This window comes from Micropterus salmoides, unplaced genomic scaffold, assembly GCF_014851395.1.
Source record: "Micropterus salmoides isolate LMB-PRFRI ecotype aquatic unplaced genomic scaffold, ASM1485139v1 Ms_hic_scaffold_7, whole genome shotgun sequence".
Taxonomy (NCBI): Eukaryota; Metazoa; Chordata; class Actinopteri; order Centrarchiformes; family Centrarchidae; genus Micropterus; species Micropterus salmoides.
This window is the reverse complement of record NW_024044459.1, coordinates 29,634,858-29,654,673: the sequence shown is the minus strand read 5'-3', so window position 1 is coordinate 29,654,673 and position 19,816 is coordinate 29,634,858. Positions and strand designations below refer to the sequence as shown.

At 44.3% G+C, this 19,816-nt stretch overlaps 1 protein-coding gene across 1 annotated transcript in view; it reads left to right on the top strand.

The window, feature by feature from the left end:
• Positions 1–18,971, top strand: part of adgra2 (adhesion G protein-coupled receptor A2) — a 37,654-nt gene extending 18,683 nt beyond the window's left edge. Inside the window, exons 3-19 of the mRNA XM_038702739.1 lie at positions 9,885–9,956; positions 10,971–11,042; positions 11,145–11,216; positions 11,812–11,975; positions 12,376–12,589; positions 12,808–12,972; positions 13,056–13,254; positions 13,372–13,521; positions 13,613–13,774; positions 13,895–14,095; positions 14,212–14,401; positions 15,103–15,311; positions 15,399–15,526; positions 15,616–15,739; positions 15,823–15,971; positions 16,690–16,779; positions 16,927–18,971. Coding sequence (XP_038558667.1) covers positions 9,885–9,956; positions 10,971–11,042; positions 11,145–11,216; positions 11,812–11,975; positions 12,376–12,589; positions 12,808–12,972; positions 13,056–13,254; positions 13,372–13,521; positions 13,613–13,774; positions 13,895–14,095; positions 14,212–14,401; positions 15,103–15,311; positions 15,399–15,526; positions 15,616–15,739; positions 15,823–15,971; positions 16,690–16,779; positions 16,927–18,346 — 3,781 coding nt within the window. The 3' untranslated portion in view covers positions 18,347–18,971. The remainder of the gene's footprint in view (positions 1–9,884; positions 9,957–10,970; positions 11,043–11,144; positions 11,217–11,811; positions 11,976–12,375; positions 12,590–12,807; positions 12,973–13,055; positions 13,255–13,371; positions 13,522–13,612; positions 13,775–13,894; positions 14,096–14,211; positions 14,402–15,102; positions 15,312–15,398; positions 15,527–15,615; positions 15,740–15,822; positions 15,972–16,689; positions 16,780–16,926) is intronic.
• The last annotated feature ends 845 nt before the right edge of the window (positions 18,972–19,816 follow it).

The window sequence follows — 19,816 nt, the reverse complement described above, 5'->3', positions numbered from 1 at the left end:
TGTCCAGCAGGGAGGATGATACACTCAGACTGGCTATCACAGAGTTATGTTGAAAAGTTCACATAATTACACTTTAGTCCTCCATTATCAGGTAAGCCACACTCCACGGGACAAGATAAGGGAGATCCCTGGAAGGAGGTGCGTGTTGGCAGATTCGCCTGTGGTTCACAGACAGTCTAGTCCTCAGCAGTACAGTAATCTCTCTGAATGGGGAGGGAGACAGGTGATAGACAGTATAATTTCTGGGGAAATATAAATGAATGGCAGTCCTGGTGACAAACAGGAAATTAACCATAGTGGGGAATGTTGCCTATCGTAATAGCTCTTAGCCTTAAATCTTTTTAGCTATGCCAGTGGCTCTTGGTCTGTCTGTTGGTCAGCTGGTGCACCACTTTGGTACAGACTGAAATATCTCGCCAGCTGTTTGCTGGATTGCCATGCAATTTGATACATATCACATACATGATGCCCACATAATGAATCCCACTGACTTTGGTGACCCTGTGACTTTCCACTATGAGGTTAATATTTTTTTGTTTTGTCTTTACAACTATTTAATGGATTGCCATGACATGTGGTAGAGACATTCATGGTTCCCAGAGGATGATTTTACAATCAGGATTAATTGTAATACCTTTTGTTATCCCCTAACTTTTAATCGAAGTCGTTAGGTAAAATTTGGTCCCGTTCTTTGGTTTATGACTATCAGAAAATGTTATCATTCATAAATGGTGCTCAGCATCAGCATGCTAGCATTGCCATTGCGTCAGCATAATAGCATTGTCATTGTGAGCATGTTATTTGCTGGAAGAGTCAGATGAGTCCAATTAGTAAAATTGCTCAGACTACAGTAGCTTAGTGACATTTGACATTTGTATAGCAGTAGAGAGGCTAGCAGCTAGCTGGCAGCCAGTATCCCTTTAATCCCTTTATCAACTTTACAGCCATCACAATCAAAACAGGCGTTTACCAGCTTCAGGCTACCACTTCTAGCTCCTTGGATACCCTGATGTGAGAACTACATCTAGTATGTGTTTCCCATCAGAAGGTATGCTGTTTTACAGAGCATGCCAGTAAAGCTTTATGGTGTCCTGGAAGCTAACAACACACGGAGCAGCTTCAGTCTGGATACTGTATACTTATTTTATTGAAGGGGGGGTGGGTATGTTGAAGGGATATTAGTTCCACATGCCACTTGGAGCTGCCACCCAAGAAGCTAACGAGCCTCTCAAAAATGTTGAAAGAAAGAAAAATATGGTAATTTGTTGCAGTTGTTAGCTTGTTAGCTACCTGCTGGAGATCACACCAGACGTGCCATGCGAGAACAAAAGCCAAATTTGCTGACTTGCAGTTTTTATGTCTGGCATGTGAACGCCGTGGGTGAATAATTGCAAGGTTCTCAGTTCTCACCTCAATTGTCTTGCACTGAAGATGCTGATAAAGCTGTTGACAGGAAGAAACCAATCCACAAACCTGTGACTAATACTACTTGGAAGAATAAATGATGATAAATAAAGTCAATGCAGATCCGTAGCTTGAAGTGTTTGATGGAAAATGAACTGATGTTGCTTGTTTTTGTAAGCGTGGACAAGGTTCCCTGTAACGCCGTCGGGTCGGTGGGTCAGGTAACCTGAGCATACCCACTAACTGGCCTGTGTAGCCAGATCAGTGATAAAACTAGCATGGGGCAACAGGGTGGAGCATTCCTGGAGTCTCATAACTAAAAGACCTGGGAAAAGACACAGAAGAGACAGACAAACTAACAGACACACATACTTATGCTCCGCAGAGGGAGTGAGAACATAACGTAAATCATGCAGGCCTCATTTCACTCCTCTGCCTCAACCTCTGCTGGCTCTGTGACACACAGCAGTGGAGGTCTGCTCACTCACTCTGACGTCTTCAACCTTTAATTGAGCCCTGCACAGCTTATAATTACATCTGAGCTCATGGTAAAATTGCTGTCTGATGTGAAAAAAAGTGATGGAGGTTTGAAGGGATGACAACAGAGGTGAGTTTATAGTAGAGGTTTGGAGTCTGTGTCTCTGTTTGCTTCATGTTCGTACTGTGAGATTTCAGCCCGCCATCGCTCTTCAGGTCTTGTCATTGTTTCCAGTATGTTGTGTACATGTGCTTGTCATTTGCAGCAGTAGTGAACAGTTACTCATATTATGTGGTCAGTGCTGTAATCAAAGGCCAGCCCACTAGGGCTGAGTAAACACACATCAGGGAATTATACTGCATCTCTTCCCCTACGTGACAAGGATAAACACTGTCTGCTCCCTGACTGCACACACACACTCTCACTCTTGGCCCATCTCTGTTGTGACTCCAGTGTGTACTGTAACTCTGAGTGTGTTTCCTAGTATGGGCACCCTCGCTTCTTGTCCAGTCATTTCAAATGGGTCTGGTAACTCTCTCAGCAGATGCACACTCACACCAGACGTCTATTCAGAGTTAAATGCAGTCTGATCTGCTGTTGTTAGTTGGAGAATATAGCTCCAGGGCAGGCCACCCTCCTCCAGGCCTGGGCCAGACAGTGCAGCAATCTACACAGTTAGCCCTTTCATTGGGACCAACCTCCTCAAAGCCACTATTGCCTTCATAACCTGCCAAACCACCCAAGTGCAGAGGAGCAATTTAGCCTTGTTTGTTTTTGCCCTCTTACTGGACTACTGTGTTTTTGTAGCTCTTTTAAATAGGCTTGCCATCCAACAGCTACATTTGGATCTTGGAATACCTCATTTTTTTCCAGCTTGTGAGGTGAAACACCAGTTGAATCATACCAGGCTTCTGTGTCAATGCTTGCTACATGCAAATTAAGTCACATTCACACACAGAACCGGGCCTTCGATGCTGTGCTTGTGTACCTATTTGAGTACCTCCACCTCTGTGCACGCCCTATCTGATGGGAGCCGACGCTGGCCGCTCCTCTAACGAGCCGGGACCTTTATGAGTTGCGGACAGATCTCAGCAGCCTGTCCTGTGCTGATTTGAGGCGAGGTAATGAGAATAATGAGCAAAGAGGGCCGAGGCAGTCTGGCTCTTGTCCAACTGGGCCCCATTGCACCATGGGACACGGGACAGGCAGGCAGGGCACAAGGGGCCCTCATTACCAGGTCTGTTCACCCTACAGGGAGAGAGTGAGCAGAGAGCAAAGAGGGAGTGCAGAGGGCAGCGATGATGATGGATGAGGGAGCAGCAGGCGCTTGCAGTGGACAGGTCTGAAAGGCATGAGTGAGACTTGTATTTAGGACTGGTGAGAGGCTGAACGTGTTGGCAGCATGATAGACTTTGTCAACATGAGAGTCTGAAATTATCCCTATGAATCTACCTAACGTGAAAGTATTCACAGGAAATATCATGCAAGACTTCCTGTTGACTTGTAACAGCTTCATTCAAGAACAAGAGATACGGAGTTGCTTGTGATTTATGCTTCTGGAGCAACAAGAATTAAGGGAAGTTTGTACCGAAACCTGTGACCAATAAGTCACACAGAGCATGAGAATGTGCAGATGCTGGATATGTTTAGGAAATGTCTGCATCATAGGAAAGATTTACACAATTATCATATTTAAGAATAATTAAGAATGCTTAGACCAATTCTTTACTTTGTGACTTGATAGTATCTGTTTTACAAAAAGGGGAGACAAGCCGCTCAATCTTTGCCTCGAGCCTCTCTGAAAACGACCTTGAAATCACCTCTGCCATTCTGAGCAGCTGGGTTTAGGAAGTTGTCCAACTTAAACAACTTTACCATCTGACACAGGGGAAGTGGAGCCGAGATGGCTAAAGATGGTATGGTGGCTGGAGAGAGAGCGGGAAAGACGGAGAGAGGGAGACAAGGAAAGCGCAATGCTGCAGTTTGTCTTAAATCTGAGGTTGTTTTTCTTTGGGGAAGATTAACATTATTTCCACACAGGCTAAGCAAATTACCTTGATGAGTGGGAACAAAGCAGAGGTGGGAAGCACTATAGCATGTAAAAACAGTGGATAATGTGTGGACATGGCAAGGAGCCCTTCTGTCTAGACCAGTCTGGGTAAGAAGGTTTAGATGTACCAGTCCACTACCCTAAAGACAGCTAAGGCCAGCTGTGGAGGTTGCACATGGGAGTCTCATTTCTCCCTCACAGAAAAAATGCACATTTGTTTTAGTGTTTGCCCGCACACGCCACTGAGTGGCCCCCGTTTAAGCAACGGTCACCTAATGAGAGTGCATGACATTAAGGGTGGAGCGGGTGAGGAAGGGGTTAAGCGTGCTGGAGAGTGGAAACAGAAAGGGGGGTGCTGCTGGAGTTGATAGACTCCAGATGTGTCTTTCAGATAAACTGAAGGAACGGGGTGTGTTTGTATTGCAAGCCTAGCTCAGTCATGGCTCTGGGGGTTTATTGAAACAGCGAGCGAGCCCCCTCATAAGCCCATTACCAAATCGTACACTTTATACACCAATAACTCTCTCGCACACTCATTCTGCAAACTTGATATGGTTTCAATGGCAAGTTCCTCCAGAGGAACTTGAGCTTTCTCTGGACTCACTTCCCCCCACTTCCGTTTGTGTTCTTTTCTGCTTTATTTTTGCATCTCCCCTCTCCCAGCTCACTGGTTCTCTCGATGTTCCTCTCCCTTCCCACTCTCTACATGCTGTAGTCCACCTACTGGCTGAAAATTCACTTAGGACATGAGTCTTCCTTTTCATTGATAATATGAATGAAAGGTGTTTGTTCCTGTTTCCTTCCCAGTTATAAAGTGAACATTGTTTTAAAGTTAACATTGTTTATATATATATATATTATGACCTCTGACCCTGACAAACTTTCAGTTTTGATCATTTATCTCGCAAACAAATATTATGATCTAAACTGTATGTCCCATAAACTAAATTCATTGTTTCTGACTGCTGTACATGCTGGTAGATTTGGTAGATCTCGTAAAAATCCACAGAGCTGCCAAAATGAGCATCACCTCCTTCTCTCGGCTGCTCTAAACGCCAGAACTGAAGTCAATAACAGTCCGTTTTCCTTGGCAGAAAACTCTCCAGCTCCCCTTGCTGCACACTATAGAAACATGTAATCAACGTAGGAAATTTTACACTTCAAATAAAAGTGTGTATTGCTATTTCTGTACATCCTGCTCACGGTAGTGCAGTTGTATCCACAGTTACTGTCACTGTCAGTCATGAGCAGAGCCGATGGCCTTATTTTGAACCATAGTACAGTCAATGCAATGGATGGTCACGTGACTGTCCAGGTATTAAAGGAAATATCTCAAGTGTGTGTCCAATGGTAATCCAAATGACAGCAGTTTTGTGAATATAATAGAAAAGGTCCACCTTTGCTCCTTTGGCTTCATGGCTACACCAAAGCAATTGGTTTCCAGATGAACACAGACAAAAAGTTGATTAGGTATATACAATCTTAGAGGAACCAGAAAAAAAATAAAGAAAATAATCTGGGGAAGGGGCAGCAAAGCAGGAAATTAGTAGAAAAACAAGAGCTCGGCAGATCCCGGTTTCCTGTTTTGGGGGGAAGGCAGGAGTATGTTTGGGGCCTGTGTTACAGAGCCCCCATTGTGAGCAAGTGTGTTGAGGAGTAGGGAGGTGGGGTCTGCGGGGCCATACACAGGGATGATTTTGCTCAGTACTGAATCCCCTAACCCACCTGCCCCTCCCTATACGGGAAAGCTAGCCAGTAAAAAAAGGAGAACAAGGAAACTGTAAAAATAAACGAGCATTGGCCTCTGCTAGAGACGCCAACCAGACAGGAAATGACACGCGGCACAAAAATGGTCTCCAATGACCTCTGTCAGGAACGAAGGTGCCAGTTATCCCCCTGCTTTCTTTTTCCAATACGCCTTTAATCCACTCATAGACATGTATATTTGTTTCTGTCTTCTGGCAATTGCTTATATTGGTGTGCATCAAGAGATGAATATAAATTAAAGTACAGAAATTGCCCCTGTAATGCCATGTCTTTCCATTAAAAAATTCCAGGAACAGGAAATTCTTAATTCCAGTCTGGCGATAATGAGTGGCCATTCCCTGGCTTCAGTCATTTTCCCAGCTCCCTCCGGGGCCAGGGCCTAAACAATGTCAGTGTAGCACTCCAGTCCCTGCCGCTGTGCTCCTGATAATGGAGCACTCTACGTCTGGAGCGCTTTACAGACCATGTCTTCATTATTACCCTCTCGCTGCCCTACAAGCACGTCGCTCCTCTCCAGCCTGCATGGGGCCCAGGTGCTCATCCCATATACCCACAGAGAAATGACTCTTCAGAATGGCAGAGGACTAGCCCCATTGATCAGGACAAGTTTGCGGGGCGGGGGGGGAGACATTCTTAATGGCAGCCGCTGGTGTTAGGTCCAGCGGCAGCAGACAATAGCCCCTTCTGGGCTGGGAGTGAGCTTGAGTCTGTCACAACCCAATCACACAGGCCACATGTGGTGAAGGGGATAAAGCACTGCACTCCCAAGGTTACAAAGTATGATTCAAAAAAGGAGACCATAGTCATAACAATAATGTGTCACCACCACTCATCTACATGCTGCTACTGAAGATAATGAATAAAGTATTAGCTGCAAGTTGCAACTGCTTACCTTTTTTACTTTAATATTTTCATGTTCATGAGCATCAAAATATGTGAAAACAGTGAAGTACTTCTTGTCTCTGTTCTGCTATGATCCTCTTGCTTGGTGACAGCTGTTGTCATCAGTGTCAAGGCCACTGAGCTGTGAAGCTGTTGTCAGGGAGGGCGCTGTGTACTCCAGAGGGCACACAGACAAGTCATCACCTGAGTCTTAGGCCTACCGGAGCTGCAGTTTGTATTGTACTGTCGGTTTGAAATAAAGTTGGAAATAAACCTGAGTGTGAGTGTGGATGAGTGTTCAGGGGCTGCAGCAGAGATTTAGTCTGGATTATGGCAGTTAACAAGCGCTGAAATTTGGGCTACAGCAGAGCTAAGCGCTTGGCTGCTGCTTCAAGTCCTGTTGACTCTGGTGAGCTCCTCCACATTCCCCAGCTTGGTGATAAGAGAGTGTATCAAAAGTAGTGGACTGCTGATACTCTTCAGGCCAAAGCACACACAGCACTGTAACTCTCAAGCCAGGTATAAAGGAGCAGACCATAGGAAATGCACATGTGTGATACTTATTTTTTTTTATTGCTAGCTGATGACTACATTTTATCAAACTGGGCAAAATGTTGATCTTCAGAAAGCTTGGAGTACTTTTAAACTACACACTCTCAGTGTCATGTGCCAGTGGTGGCTCTCAGAGCCTGTTTCAGGGGCATAACATATCTGTATCTCATTTAAGTGCCTACAGAAGTCTGGTAGCCCCACTTCCTTCTAACGCCACACCTCCAGATTTCTTGTACTCTTCAGCCCCAATGAACACTGACTCAAGTGACATTACAAAAACTGTTTTCACATATGCAGTAGCACTCCCCAAGACCTGTAAACGGACTGATGTATAAAATAGGTCGAACTCCCCTTTAATGCCCCTAATTCTATACAGAAGAATACGCTGGTTGGTTATCGTTATCAGCTCTGTACTAAAGGCTAAAAATGCCCAAAATAATAATAAAATGACTGCATCACATTGCTTTAGAAAAAAAATATATATATATAAAGACCAGAGAAACATGTTTTATTCCAATACAATAAGCATATTTTAATATTCTGAAAGACATGAGGTTAGAACGTAAGATTGACCTAATCTAATAACGAATAAGGATTTGGTGTTTACGTGGGCCCTTGCTTACTTGTCTTAATCATCCCATTACAGATCCATGTTTGAGTGAATATACACGGAGGTCAGTGTTACACACCAAATGCATGTGTGTATGAGTGTGAAAAAGACAGACAGGGAGGGAGAGACGATCATCAGAGAGAGGAAACAGTGGGCAGTGCCTCGTCTTTCATCGCTGCACTAATGAGCCCCGGGACACACAGACTGGAAACAGCAGTATTGTTCTCCCCCTGCCCTGGTCAACAAATCCTATACAGCTACTGACACACAGAAACACATGTACATTCAGAGCAGGACACATAAGCACACAAAGACTACCACATGGGACGTGACAGGCCCACAAGGCCACACATACTCATACTGGAGCGTATTCTTGTTTTCTGTCTCTGATATGAATGGCAAAATGTATTTAATATCAAGCAGATTTCTATTTTTAAACTTGGTCAGAATCATAGAGGTGGAAACATCTCCACCTTTTTAAAAAGCTGCAAAGTTGTTGCAAAGTGTTCTGTCTGACAAGCTGGCACGCACTCAAAGTGCTGGGCTGAGCTGTCCAAGGCTGTCTGCTTTGAGATAAACACAACAGACCTCAAGCTTTTGGTCCAAGGCCAGAAAGCTTTTGCTCCATCATTATAACCTGTCTCCCATCTATAATCCAGATATGAGCGATGGTTTAGCGAGAACTTGGACCAATGGCAAAACCCCTGATCTCTGACTTTATCCCAGCCATACCGCACAGTATAATTCTTTACAGGAAGCCATTTTCTCAAACAATTTGCCTGCCCTAGTTTGATCAAAATAACACATCTCTTGGAAAGCACACAAGACAATGGTTAAGAGATGACTGAGGTTGTACATGGTGTGAGGTTACGTGGTCGAGAACAGCACCAAGAGATAATCTTAGTGGAAAAAAGGACCAGAAAGTCCCCAGAGGTCTTGCCTACCACAGTGGCATCTTGGCGAAATAGACAAGAATGCACCCACGATGTTGATGCTTTCGGGTTCCTGTGAGGAAATCATCGTCTTTGACTGTTTGACAGTGAGAGCAGGCATTTTTCATGTTGTTGGAACATTGATCACATTCCAACCTACATTGGCACTGTCCTGCCGATAACCATCCGTTTCTCGACCTTCTTTAATGCCACTATTCCCACCTGGCCAATAAAAAACTTCTTGGATTCAAGTGTAGAGGACTGTATAAAATTAAATCCTCAAAGGCAGTTAAAGGAATTAATACTTAATGGTTTGCAATTGCCAAATTTGTCATGGGAAGTCATTTTGAAACCAGCAGAAAAATGACAGAGCCCCTTGCCAGCAGTTTTAGATTACACTAATATTTTATTTGGTCAAGTATCTGCATCTTGCTAGTGTCAAGCCCATGTGACCGATGGGATAAGATTTCCTATCTGTGTGCAGAAATACCCTGATGTGTCCCACTGGAAGAGCAAGTTTAAGGAAATTTGTCTCCGCTCTGCTTCACTTTAACTTAACCTTCTCTTGAGGTCTCAGTGTTAAAGGAATAGCTCAACATTTTGGGAATTGTACTTTGCTTCTTGCTGAGAGCTGAAAAGATTGATACCACCCTCATGTCTGTCTGTTAAGGATGAAGTTATCTAGCAGCTGGTTAGCTTAGCTTAGCGTAGAGACTTAAAACGGGGAAACAGCTGGCCTGACTCTGTGCAATGGGAACAAATTTTGCCAACCAACACCACTAAACACAGTTATTAATACTTATCTTGTTTCTTTTATCAGTGCAAAAAATGTGTAAAAACGGTAATTTGCAGATACTTCTTGGCTTTGAACAGTAACTTATTTGAGTCTCCACTGGTTCCCTGACAAAGTCAGAGCAAGGAAATAATCCAGCATAACCCCCCGTAAAACCACAGCTGTCATCCTTACTCTTTGATTTTATTATGGATCAAACAAACAAATATATGAACAGAACCAGACAAACTTTTCCCCCATTTTTCCAGTATTTATGCTAAGCTACAAATTAACAATACAGACAGAGAGTGGTATTGATATTGTCATCTAACTCTCGGCAAGAGGAAGCAAACAAAAAATGTTGAGCTATTCATTTAAGACATGTCAACATGTCTGCATGCATTTTCACATTGAGCTAATATTTTCTCTCTCCCCAGGGACCTCAAGCACAACTTAATCAGCACCGTCATGCCTGGAGCCTTCCAAGGCCTGTCTGAGCTTCGGAAACTGTAAGTAGACATTAACATGATTCACATTCCTTTCGGGGTTCAGAGTAGCAAACATATTAACAGAACAGAAATCATAAGTCAGGGTAGGTTTTTTATGATATGAGCAGCATCATTTGCCAAATTCACATTCGTTGTGGAAATAGACAGACCCACATATCCCCTCACATCTATCTTAAGCAGATTCTGTTTTGGCAGCTCATGGCAGATGTCATACATTATGCTGAGCTCCTGGTGTTAGTGTGACTATAAAGGCCTCCTTCGCCAAGTGTTTCTGCTGGTCCTTGTGGGGCTCCTCCAGTGTCATATATGGCGCCGCCACCGTCGAAACCTCAGGGCCACGCAACAGTTCCTCACACATCATTGGATGTGACAGTGTGGCTGTTTGCAGCCACTCGCTGCTCACTCATTGTGTTTTTGGACACAGAGGTCGGGTTGTGGCGTGGGTAGGAGCTGGTCGTCTGTGCTGCGCCGCGTGACTCCCCTTCCCTCCTCCCACTACTTGTGTTTTCCCTGCAAGGTCTGGGGCTTCTCAAAACAAACAGGGGGAGATAAACACATGCTCTGGACAGCTCTCTGCTGGGTAGTGTCAGAGGTGCAACAGAGCAGATCCCTCTCTGGCTGTGGCTATACATCACACTCAGAGGTGGACAGCAGGAGAGGGGCCATGCTTTTACCCCATTGGTGATAAACCGTTACTGGGGTCCCATGGAGTTCAGATAAGGGAAAGTGGCAGGGACTGTGGGCATGCTTATTTAGATGTTCAACTTTCTAAGCATTCTAGCAATGGAAAATACAAAAAGCAAAGAAAACCATTTATCACTATTTATTTTATATAAACAAGGGATCCTGCACAGTTTTACCTGTATGTCAGATATGTAATGTTTGATCAGATATCACAAAAACAACATGGGTATTGAAAGAGTCAAGATATTACAATCTATGACTGAGTGACTGAGACGAGTCCTCTTGAATCAAAAATAACCAACACATTCCTTTGTCTTTTCACACTTTTAGTGACCTATCCAACAACCGCATTGGCTGCCTGACTGCAGACATGTTCCAGGGGTTGACCAATCTCACTAAACTGTAAGAGACAGACAAATAGATTCTATGAAAATATTGTACTGTCTGCGTTGTGGGGGAGGCTATTGAGCTAACTTGTTCTTGTCCTAACTTGTGCACTGCTAGTAACCTCTCTGGCAACATCATATCGACCATGGATCCAGGAGTGTTTCAGGAGCTGCTGTCCCTCAAGCTAGTGTGAGTAGTAGACACTGTCGGCACTCTAAATCCAACTAATTCACTTGCACAGCGCATAGCATTCCATATCCGAATAAAACAATAAATATTTTAGACAAAGATAGCATTTATTTTCAGTTCATATTTTTTTGCATGGGGTTTACTAACTTTTACCAAACCTGTAGAAAAACTCAAGTATGCAATGAAGATTTATTTGACATGTATTTATTTGAATTTGAATATCTATTCATTATCTGTAGATGAAACACATATTTGAACTAAGGCTACCATGAATCAGAAGATAAATCTGTCTTCAAACATTTCAAATCTGGTGAAAAACAAAACGTTTGCTTGTTTTTTTATATGCAGTACTGACAGTTCTTGCGTAAAAGAATAACAGTCTTAATAAATAAAACAATACATTTGTTATATGTATCAAATGTAGTGTTGGGGTGGCTGTAATTCAACTAGAATTCAAGTCTTTTTTTCATGTACAGATATGATATGTTGATCCTATGATGAGCAACTGGAAGCAACACTGTATCTGAGCCAGGTAGAGTGAAAAGTGAAAACTCTCAAATCTCCCACAATAAATGACCATCACTTATCTCTCCAGGAACTTCAACTCAGACTACCTGTCATGTGACTGCGGGCTCCGTTGGGTCCCGGGCTTCTTTCGCAGCAGTTCAGCCCGGTTGGGGGATGAAACCCTGTGTGCCTACCCCAGGAGCCTGAGAGGAAAGCCCCTGCGTGGACTAAGGGAAAGCCAGCTGAGCTGTGGTGAGAGCCTGGCTAGAATGAGGCATATGAATGAGGCGGTTCACCACTTTCTTTCAGAGAACATTGGCTTGTGGATTACACTGACAGTGCACTCATAACAGCTCTCAATATCATCCCAGTATTTCTAAGAATTAGTAGACCAAAAGGGTTGAAAGAGATCTATCCCGGCAGCTCAGCAAAGACATATTTTTAAAAGTATCAATGAGCTGCGTTGACAACGAATCCTGTGGGTTGCATTTATGAATTGCTGCTGCCTGCATTCAATCTGCTCTAAAACAGCAGACTCATAATAGCTTCTGTGGAAACATTTAGCTGAGGTTGAGTAATGAGAGAGTAGCCGAAATAATTCAGAGCGATGTGTAACGGTCACATCTGCGTCTTTTCCCACCATGTTACTCAGATGGTCCTCTGGAGCTGCACACCCTGTCACTGCTGCCGTCCCAGCGTCAGGTGGTCTTCAAAGGTGATCGGCTGCCCTTCCATTGCACTGCTGCCTTGGTGGACAAGATCACCACCATACACTGGCGTCACAATGGTCAGCTGGTGACCTCTGACCCAGAGATGGGTGTCCAGCTGGAGAACAGTGTGCTGCATGACTGCACCTTCATCACCAGGTGCAGAAACTCAAGTAACTCTGGCAATCTGTCCTCTGAAGGCGATGTCTGTATTCAAATGCTTATAATCTTTATTCTTCTGCAAAGACAATTCTGAGTGGATTGATAAACTTAAAGAAGAATGTTTAACTAGTTCAGACACTTTGGACACATTCAGACACATTGGAGTATGTGGTGGTAATGTGTTATAATGAGCTGTCTCTACCCTCTTTATCCAGTGAACTTATTCTTTTCAACGTACATGTGGAGGCCAGAGGAGAGTGGGAGTGTGTGGTTTCCACTGGGCGGGGTAATACATCTCGCAGCATTGAAATAGTTGTACTGGAGAACAGTGCCTCCTTCTGTCCAGAAGATAAAGTTGTCAACAACCGTGGGGAGTTCAGGTTAGTTGCAGTTACAGTGATTATTATTACTGTACATACCTAAAGATTCAGTGTTCTCATTCTTCTTCGGTGTTAATCCCCAGGTGGCCCAGAACTCTGGCAGGCATCACCTCACATCAGTACTGCCTGCAGCTGCGCTACCCCTCCCTGTCTGTGGAGGGAGGTATTGAGCAGAAGAAAGCCTCACGGTACTGTGACCGTTCTGGGAAGTGGCAAGAGGGTGACTATTCAGACTGTCACTACACCAATGGCATTACCCGTGTCCTGCATACCTTCATCCTGGTCAGTCATGCTGTCAGAGCAAGGTTTACTACAGCACATGCTTCCTATTCAGTAAACACTATGTAGATTTAGTTTCATTTCATCATTTAGTTTTCTGTTTTTGCTCTTTCTTTACAGAGGCCCATCAATGCGTCCAATGCTGTCACTGTGGCACATCAGGTGCGCACATACACCCTGGAGGCTGCAGGCTTCACTGACTCTGTGGATGTGCTGTATGTGGCGCAAATGATGGAGAAGTTTCAGGAATATGTCAGCCAGCTGCGAGAGGTGAGAAAGATTATGTTGCATTTATGTGTGTAATGTATTTTCCTGACAATACTATCCTTTTACTGTAACATTTCTGTTCTGTTTGTTCCAGTTGTCAGAGGTGTTGGTCGAGATGGGCAGTAACTTGATGCAGGTGGATGACCAGATCCTCGCTCTTGCCCAGAGAGAGAAGAGAGCCTGCAGCTCCATCGTCTACTCTCTGGAGACACTGGCCTGGCCTCAGCTACACAGTCATGCTCAGGACTTCTCCATGGTAGGCAGTATCAACTTTTTTTTAAGTAAGAGCTTCTAGACAATCCCACTGTATATATATTTACAGGTCATTGTAGTCCCACATAACAGAAAACATCAATTTTATTTTTCTTACGTACAGGTGTCTAGGAACATTGTGATGGAGGCCCACTTAATTCGACCAGCCCACTTCACTGGCATAACCTGCACTGCGTATCAGCGTCGTGAGGTCTCAATGGGAAGCCTTGGAATGGAAACCGCAGAGTCTGCCCATGAGCAGCAGCTTCGTTTTCGGTGCAGCACTGGCTCCCATAACACCTCCCTCAACAATTTTCCCCTAAAGGTGAGGCGTGAGCACCCCTTCCTGCGTCTGTGGAATTAGTTGGATCTGCATTCACAGTTATCATGGTGTACTGGTAGATTTCAACATAAATGTGTCTGGTGTTATTTTTTCTACAGAACTCAGTAGCCCTGGCCTCTGTGACTCTCCCAGCTACTCTGTTTCCTCCTAATGCTCCGGCAGACTGTAAGCTGCAGTTTGTAGCCTTCAGAACTGGCAGCTTTTTCCCTCTGTCTGGAAACTCCAGCAACACTGGGGAACACTCTCGCCGACGTAGTGTCAACACACCTGTCATCTTTGTTGGCCTAGGTGAGGAACCTTCTCAGCCTACTTAGTGAAATCACCTTTGTTTTCTCACACATTAAGGAAAGTGCATCCTAAAATAGTGTAAGAAAGGCACTTAGTTTTTCTGGGGCTTTTTTTGTATTCCTGTTCTTGTAGATAGCCTTGTAAGCCATGTAAATATTTTCAGTGCTGTGACACTGTAGTGTAATTTCTAAACAAAAAAAACACAAAAAAACATTAACTACAGAACACTCACTGTTCTGTTTTAAATTAGTTGTAGAAAAGGCAGGGAGCCAAGTTCTCTATCAACATTATCATTAGTTGTATTTCTTTTGTGCTCATTCATCATCATTTGTGCTGTACAACGTGAAGTTAAAAACTCACATTGTAAAAAAACTTAAGGAATTTACTTTATCTGGGCTACTAGGCCTGACAAACCACAGCACTGTTCCTTGTCCACTCACCATGAAATAGTTGTTATTTCCACCTACATATAAAGAGCATAAAGAGTCCCAGTCTCTGATGCTCAGGGCCATTCTGGGAATTGTTGAAAATCAATATAAAAGACCATGAGACATGCCGAGGGAAGGTAGAATGGGCATCCCAAACAGACTAACTTAACAGTATAAAAGTATCCATGACTGATTTTTCAGTTCAATGCGCAATAAACATTTCAGTCATCAGTACAGTTTTGTATTAGCAATTTGCCCCCTTTTCTGTGGCAGACGGCTGCCCCATGTGGAACCATTCGGATCCCATCTGGGTGTCGCTGCGCCACTTGTCCCCTGGCACTGATGCTGTGTCAGCCCAATGGAGCCTGAAGGCACTGGAGAAACACGGAAGCTGGAGCCAGGAGGGCTGTCAGTTGGTACACAGTGACAGCAGCACCTCCACGATGCGCTGCTCTCTGCTTAGCAATTACGCTGTGCTGCAGGTAGGATAGCCTTGGGTATTTAATTTATCATTCATTCTGGATTGGGTGAGACTTTTTGGGTTAGACTTATGAGCGATTTTTTACCAGGAGGTGCCTGACTTCCCCAACTCCACACCCATCTCTGTAAGGGTGCTCCACCCTGTGGTCTATGCCTGCACTGCAGTGCTCCTGCTTTGCCTCTTCACCATCATCATCACACACATACTACACCACAGGTACCGTAGCGTATGTGCATAAACAGATTTCCTCGCTGCTATTTGTCATTTGTTCCATCTCCTCATTATTTTGCTCTGTGCCCCTACAGTTCTATTCACATATCAAGAAAGAGCTGGCACACGTTACTGAATACCTGCTTCCACATCGCCATGACAACAGCCATCTACGCAGGAGGCATAAGCTTGACCAGCTACCCAGTGGTTTGTCAAGCAGTAAGTCCTTAATTTACACAGTCTCCTTATTGTGATTAGTGGCGTGTAAGCTTGTTGTCTTATCTGACTGTAACATGTGACAGGTGGGCATTGCCCTTCACTACTCCTCGCTGTCAACCCTGCTGTGGATTGGAGTCAGTGCCAGGGTCATCTACAAAGAGGCTGTGTGGAGAATGCCCCGGCAGCCGGAGGGAGAATCTCCTGCCCCACCTACTCAGCGACCTATGCTCAGGTCAGTGAGCAAGCCACAACTCCCTTTTACCCACTTTCTGTCCCGTGAAATTGTTGTTTGCTGTCAATACGGTTCATGTAGGAGTTCTTGTGCATGGCCACCCAGACTGTGCACCATCAAAGTGGATCATTGTGCCCAACAACTAAAGCCCCTCTGTTCTTAAGGAAACCTTGGAGGGACATAACAGAGTATTGCTGTAAGGCACAAAAAAGCTATAAGCCTATATGAACTCAGAGTGGGGGAGGGGGGAATGTGTGACACCAGCATAACAAAAGCAGAGGGGGGTCGTCATAAATCTGAGCAGGGTGATTTAGGGGGTCCACTGTCTTTCCATATATTGCCTTCTATTTCTCCTCCCCCTGCCCCTGTGATCCTGAAGCTGTGATCATACACTGACCTCACTGGCCACCCCTTTTTTGCCCACTCAGCCACATGAGATCAGGCCACATTAAATCACAGACTTCTGGAGCCCAATACTGACCTTTGTAACACTCTGCCCACTAAGAGCGTGAAGGATCACAGAGCTCTGTTCAGATTATAGACATAGCCAGAGAGACATAAAAACACAAAAAGGAAAATGACACCGACATGCACACTTTAAAAACATTGCAGCAGCCAAAGGTCATACAGCATCCTGTGGCACAAACAAGAACTGCTCTTTATTTCTAAAACTGCAGCTGGGAACTTGTGTTTGATATGTTTTTTTCTGTTATTCAAGGTTCTATTTGATAGCTGGTGGAGTTCCTCTTATCATTTGTGGGATCACTGCAGCTGTCAATGTCAACAACTACGGAGACAACAGCCCTTAGTAAGTACTTTTTATCCTTGAGCCATTTGGCTCTTGACATCGTGTTGTTGTGTTTGGTGCTGAAGTGAATAATGTGTGATACGTTGAATACACAGACATGTCCTTGTTTTGCATTGACCCTTCAGACTTTTTTTCTGCCTCTTGCAGCTGCTGGCTGGTTTGGCGCCCCAGTCTCGGGTCTTTCTTTGTCCCTGCTGGTCTAGTGGTGTTGGTGACCTGGATCTATTTCCTGTGCACTGTGCTTCGCCTGAAGTATCGTGTGGCTAAAGAATGCACAGGAACCACCCTGTCCTCTCCCGTGACTGAGAGCCAGCCTGCGCTGGCAGGAAGCACAAGCCTTCTCTCAACAGACTCAGTGGTGGGTCCTATAAACCCAGTTGTGGTGCCAGAGGACCAGTATTCGTTGAAGACACAGTTCTTGGTGCTTGTGGCAACTCACTTCCTGTTTGTGGTTCTGTGGTGCTGTGGAGCCATGGCAATGTGGCTGACGGGGCACACTAGCTTGTTGTTTAGCTGTCTCTATGGGATGGCTGCCACAGTTTTGGGGGTATTTCTGGTGGTGCACCACTGCTTCCGGCGTCTAGATGTGCAGGCCTCATGGCTGGCATGTTGCCTAGGCTATCGCCGCTCTCATACCATGTCTACTTACACACACACCTGCACTACCGGAAATGGAGTGCAGACCTCTGAGCAGGGATCACAACTTTTCATCAACTGCCATCCACCTGGTGACTCTCATAACTCCTCATCAGTTCGGTCATCTTCCACACCAAGTGGAATCAGCAGTGTGGGCCCTGGACCCTGCAAGCTCACCAACCTGCTGCAGGTGGCACAAGACAATCCAAACAACACTTCACGTGCCGCTGTGGGCAACAACACTAGCACCAGTACGGACAACATCACCAAGCCAACGAACAATATTCTGCCCACCATTAACTCTGCAGCCCCAGTGCATCCACAGAGAAGGAAAGTGAGTAGCAGAACTAAACAAGGAAGCAGCCAGTATCACCATCGGGGTGACGGCAGAGGTCACTATCGTCTCAAAGCTCTAAGGACTGCTGCAGGAGGGGGCAGCCTGGGAGCTTTAGGACCCAATGGTTTAGAGCACTTCAGCTCTTCGCATGCAGTTTACAAACAGGCCACGAGTGAGAATGGCAGCATCCACCACAGCCTTTCAGAGAACCAGGCCAGCCCGCTTACCAATGGGAAGCGCATTGGAGAGTCAGTGGCAACTAGCCCCTCTGAGGGTAGTGATGGGGGCAGTAGCGGGAGCCGCAAACCCTTCCCCCTTCTGCCTTCTATGGCCAGCAGAGCGGCCATGCACAGTGCTCAGAGACGTTGCGCCAGCAGAGACAATTTGAAACTGGCAGCTGCTGCAGAGCGAGACACTAAGCGCTGCTCCTACCCTTTGAACAGTGTCACCACCACTGTGCCAGGGGCCGCTGCCCCAAATGGCACCCTCAAAAACTCAGTGCTCGAGCTGGAGCAGGACATGAGTGGCACAGACCAATCCCAGAGCTCCGTTGGAATGAAAAGTGGTTTGTGGAAAAGTGAAACCACAGTGTAACCCATACTTATGTGAACTTCTATGCATGACCTTAATGGGCTCTTAAATGATTGGGTTATGTTTTAATGGTCTCTTGATTACAATAATTATATAATTTAAGACATAAAATCATGAAGGCATCCAGGACGCTAAACTGGTACTTTTGCCTTCGTAGCATTGTAAGAGTTCGCTGTGAAATGGTAAAAAATTATAAGGCAGGTTTTTTTTAAATGTCATTTTCAATCATAAGATACTAATTTCTTTTATTGATTTCACGGAAAATGTACAAGATAGCTCTGAAATTGGCATATCATGTTGATTTTGGATGTCTAATGAAAGCTTTACTGTTGTGACTTTTCTATGCATTTCAACTATATCATGAAATGGAATGCAAGATGATCCATTTCCATACATACATACAGATATATGCATTTAATCTGTGGACAACCTTTCACCCTTTTGTTGGCTTCAAGTAACTGTTTGCTTGTGCTTATGTATGCTTTTGTGTGTTCTGTGTAAGTTTGTGTTTGTGTGTGTGTGTGTGTGAGTGTGTGTGTGAGTGTGTGTATGCACATAAAATAGGAGAGTAATTGCATGAATGTGGCTGTACAGAATCTCTGAGTGAATTAAAAAAAGCTAAGCGAGACTTTTGGATATATGATGAAAATGTTTTATTTTTATTTCTATGTACTCCTAACAGCACTGACAGAGCTCCACTTACCTAAGACATCCAGGAAGAAAAAATCAGGGGGGAAATCATAATTGGCTTTCTCTCAGCCAGTCACTTGGTTCAATTTTCACTGCTACCCGGGAACTGAAGGACTGCCCCTCCTGGATGGTAGAGAAACTTGTCAGTCATTGTCAGAGATTAAAATTTGTGTTTCAAATCAGGAAGATCGCACAGGTTTTGCAATGGAAAACTTATCCAACCCAGGCTGACTTTGCCACTAGAATTTTAGAGGTGTTCGCACATATAAGGAACATGAAACAAAACCTTCTCTGCATGCAGATCATAAGCTTTTTGAATAAATCCAATCAGAATGTTGCCTTCACATTGAACTTACAAAGACCGAAAATGTACTTCTGTTTTTTTGGACAGGTTGATACTACTTACAATTCAGGAAATTACATAAACGGGAAATAGTATTTCTAAGCAGCTCATCGTCACTGCTTTTTTACATTGTTCTGTGTGAGGAAGTTTTCATGAAATCCAGATATTCACATACTGTATATTGTTACTCTTAGGTGTTTTAATATGGTCAGTATGTTGTGAATACTATTATATATTCTTTGAGTAGTATGAGCTTTTGGACCAGCTCCGAGTAGGATGTATTCACAAAGTAAAACATGAAAATTACCATCTATTCCATGTGACCGTAACTTAACCACTCATGGGGAAAAATATAAACATAAAGATAGACTTGTTTTTTTTCATCATTCAATTTGAATTTCAATGTTCAAATGTTCAGGGATTTTATGCATCTGGTGTAG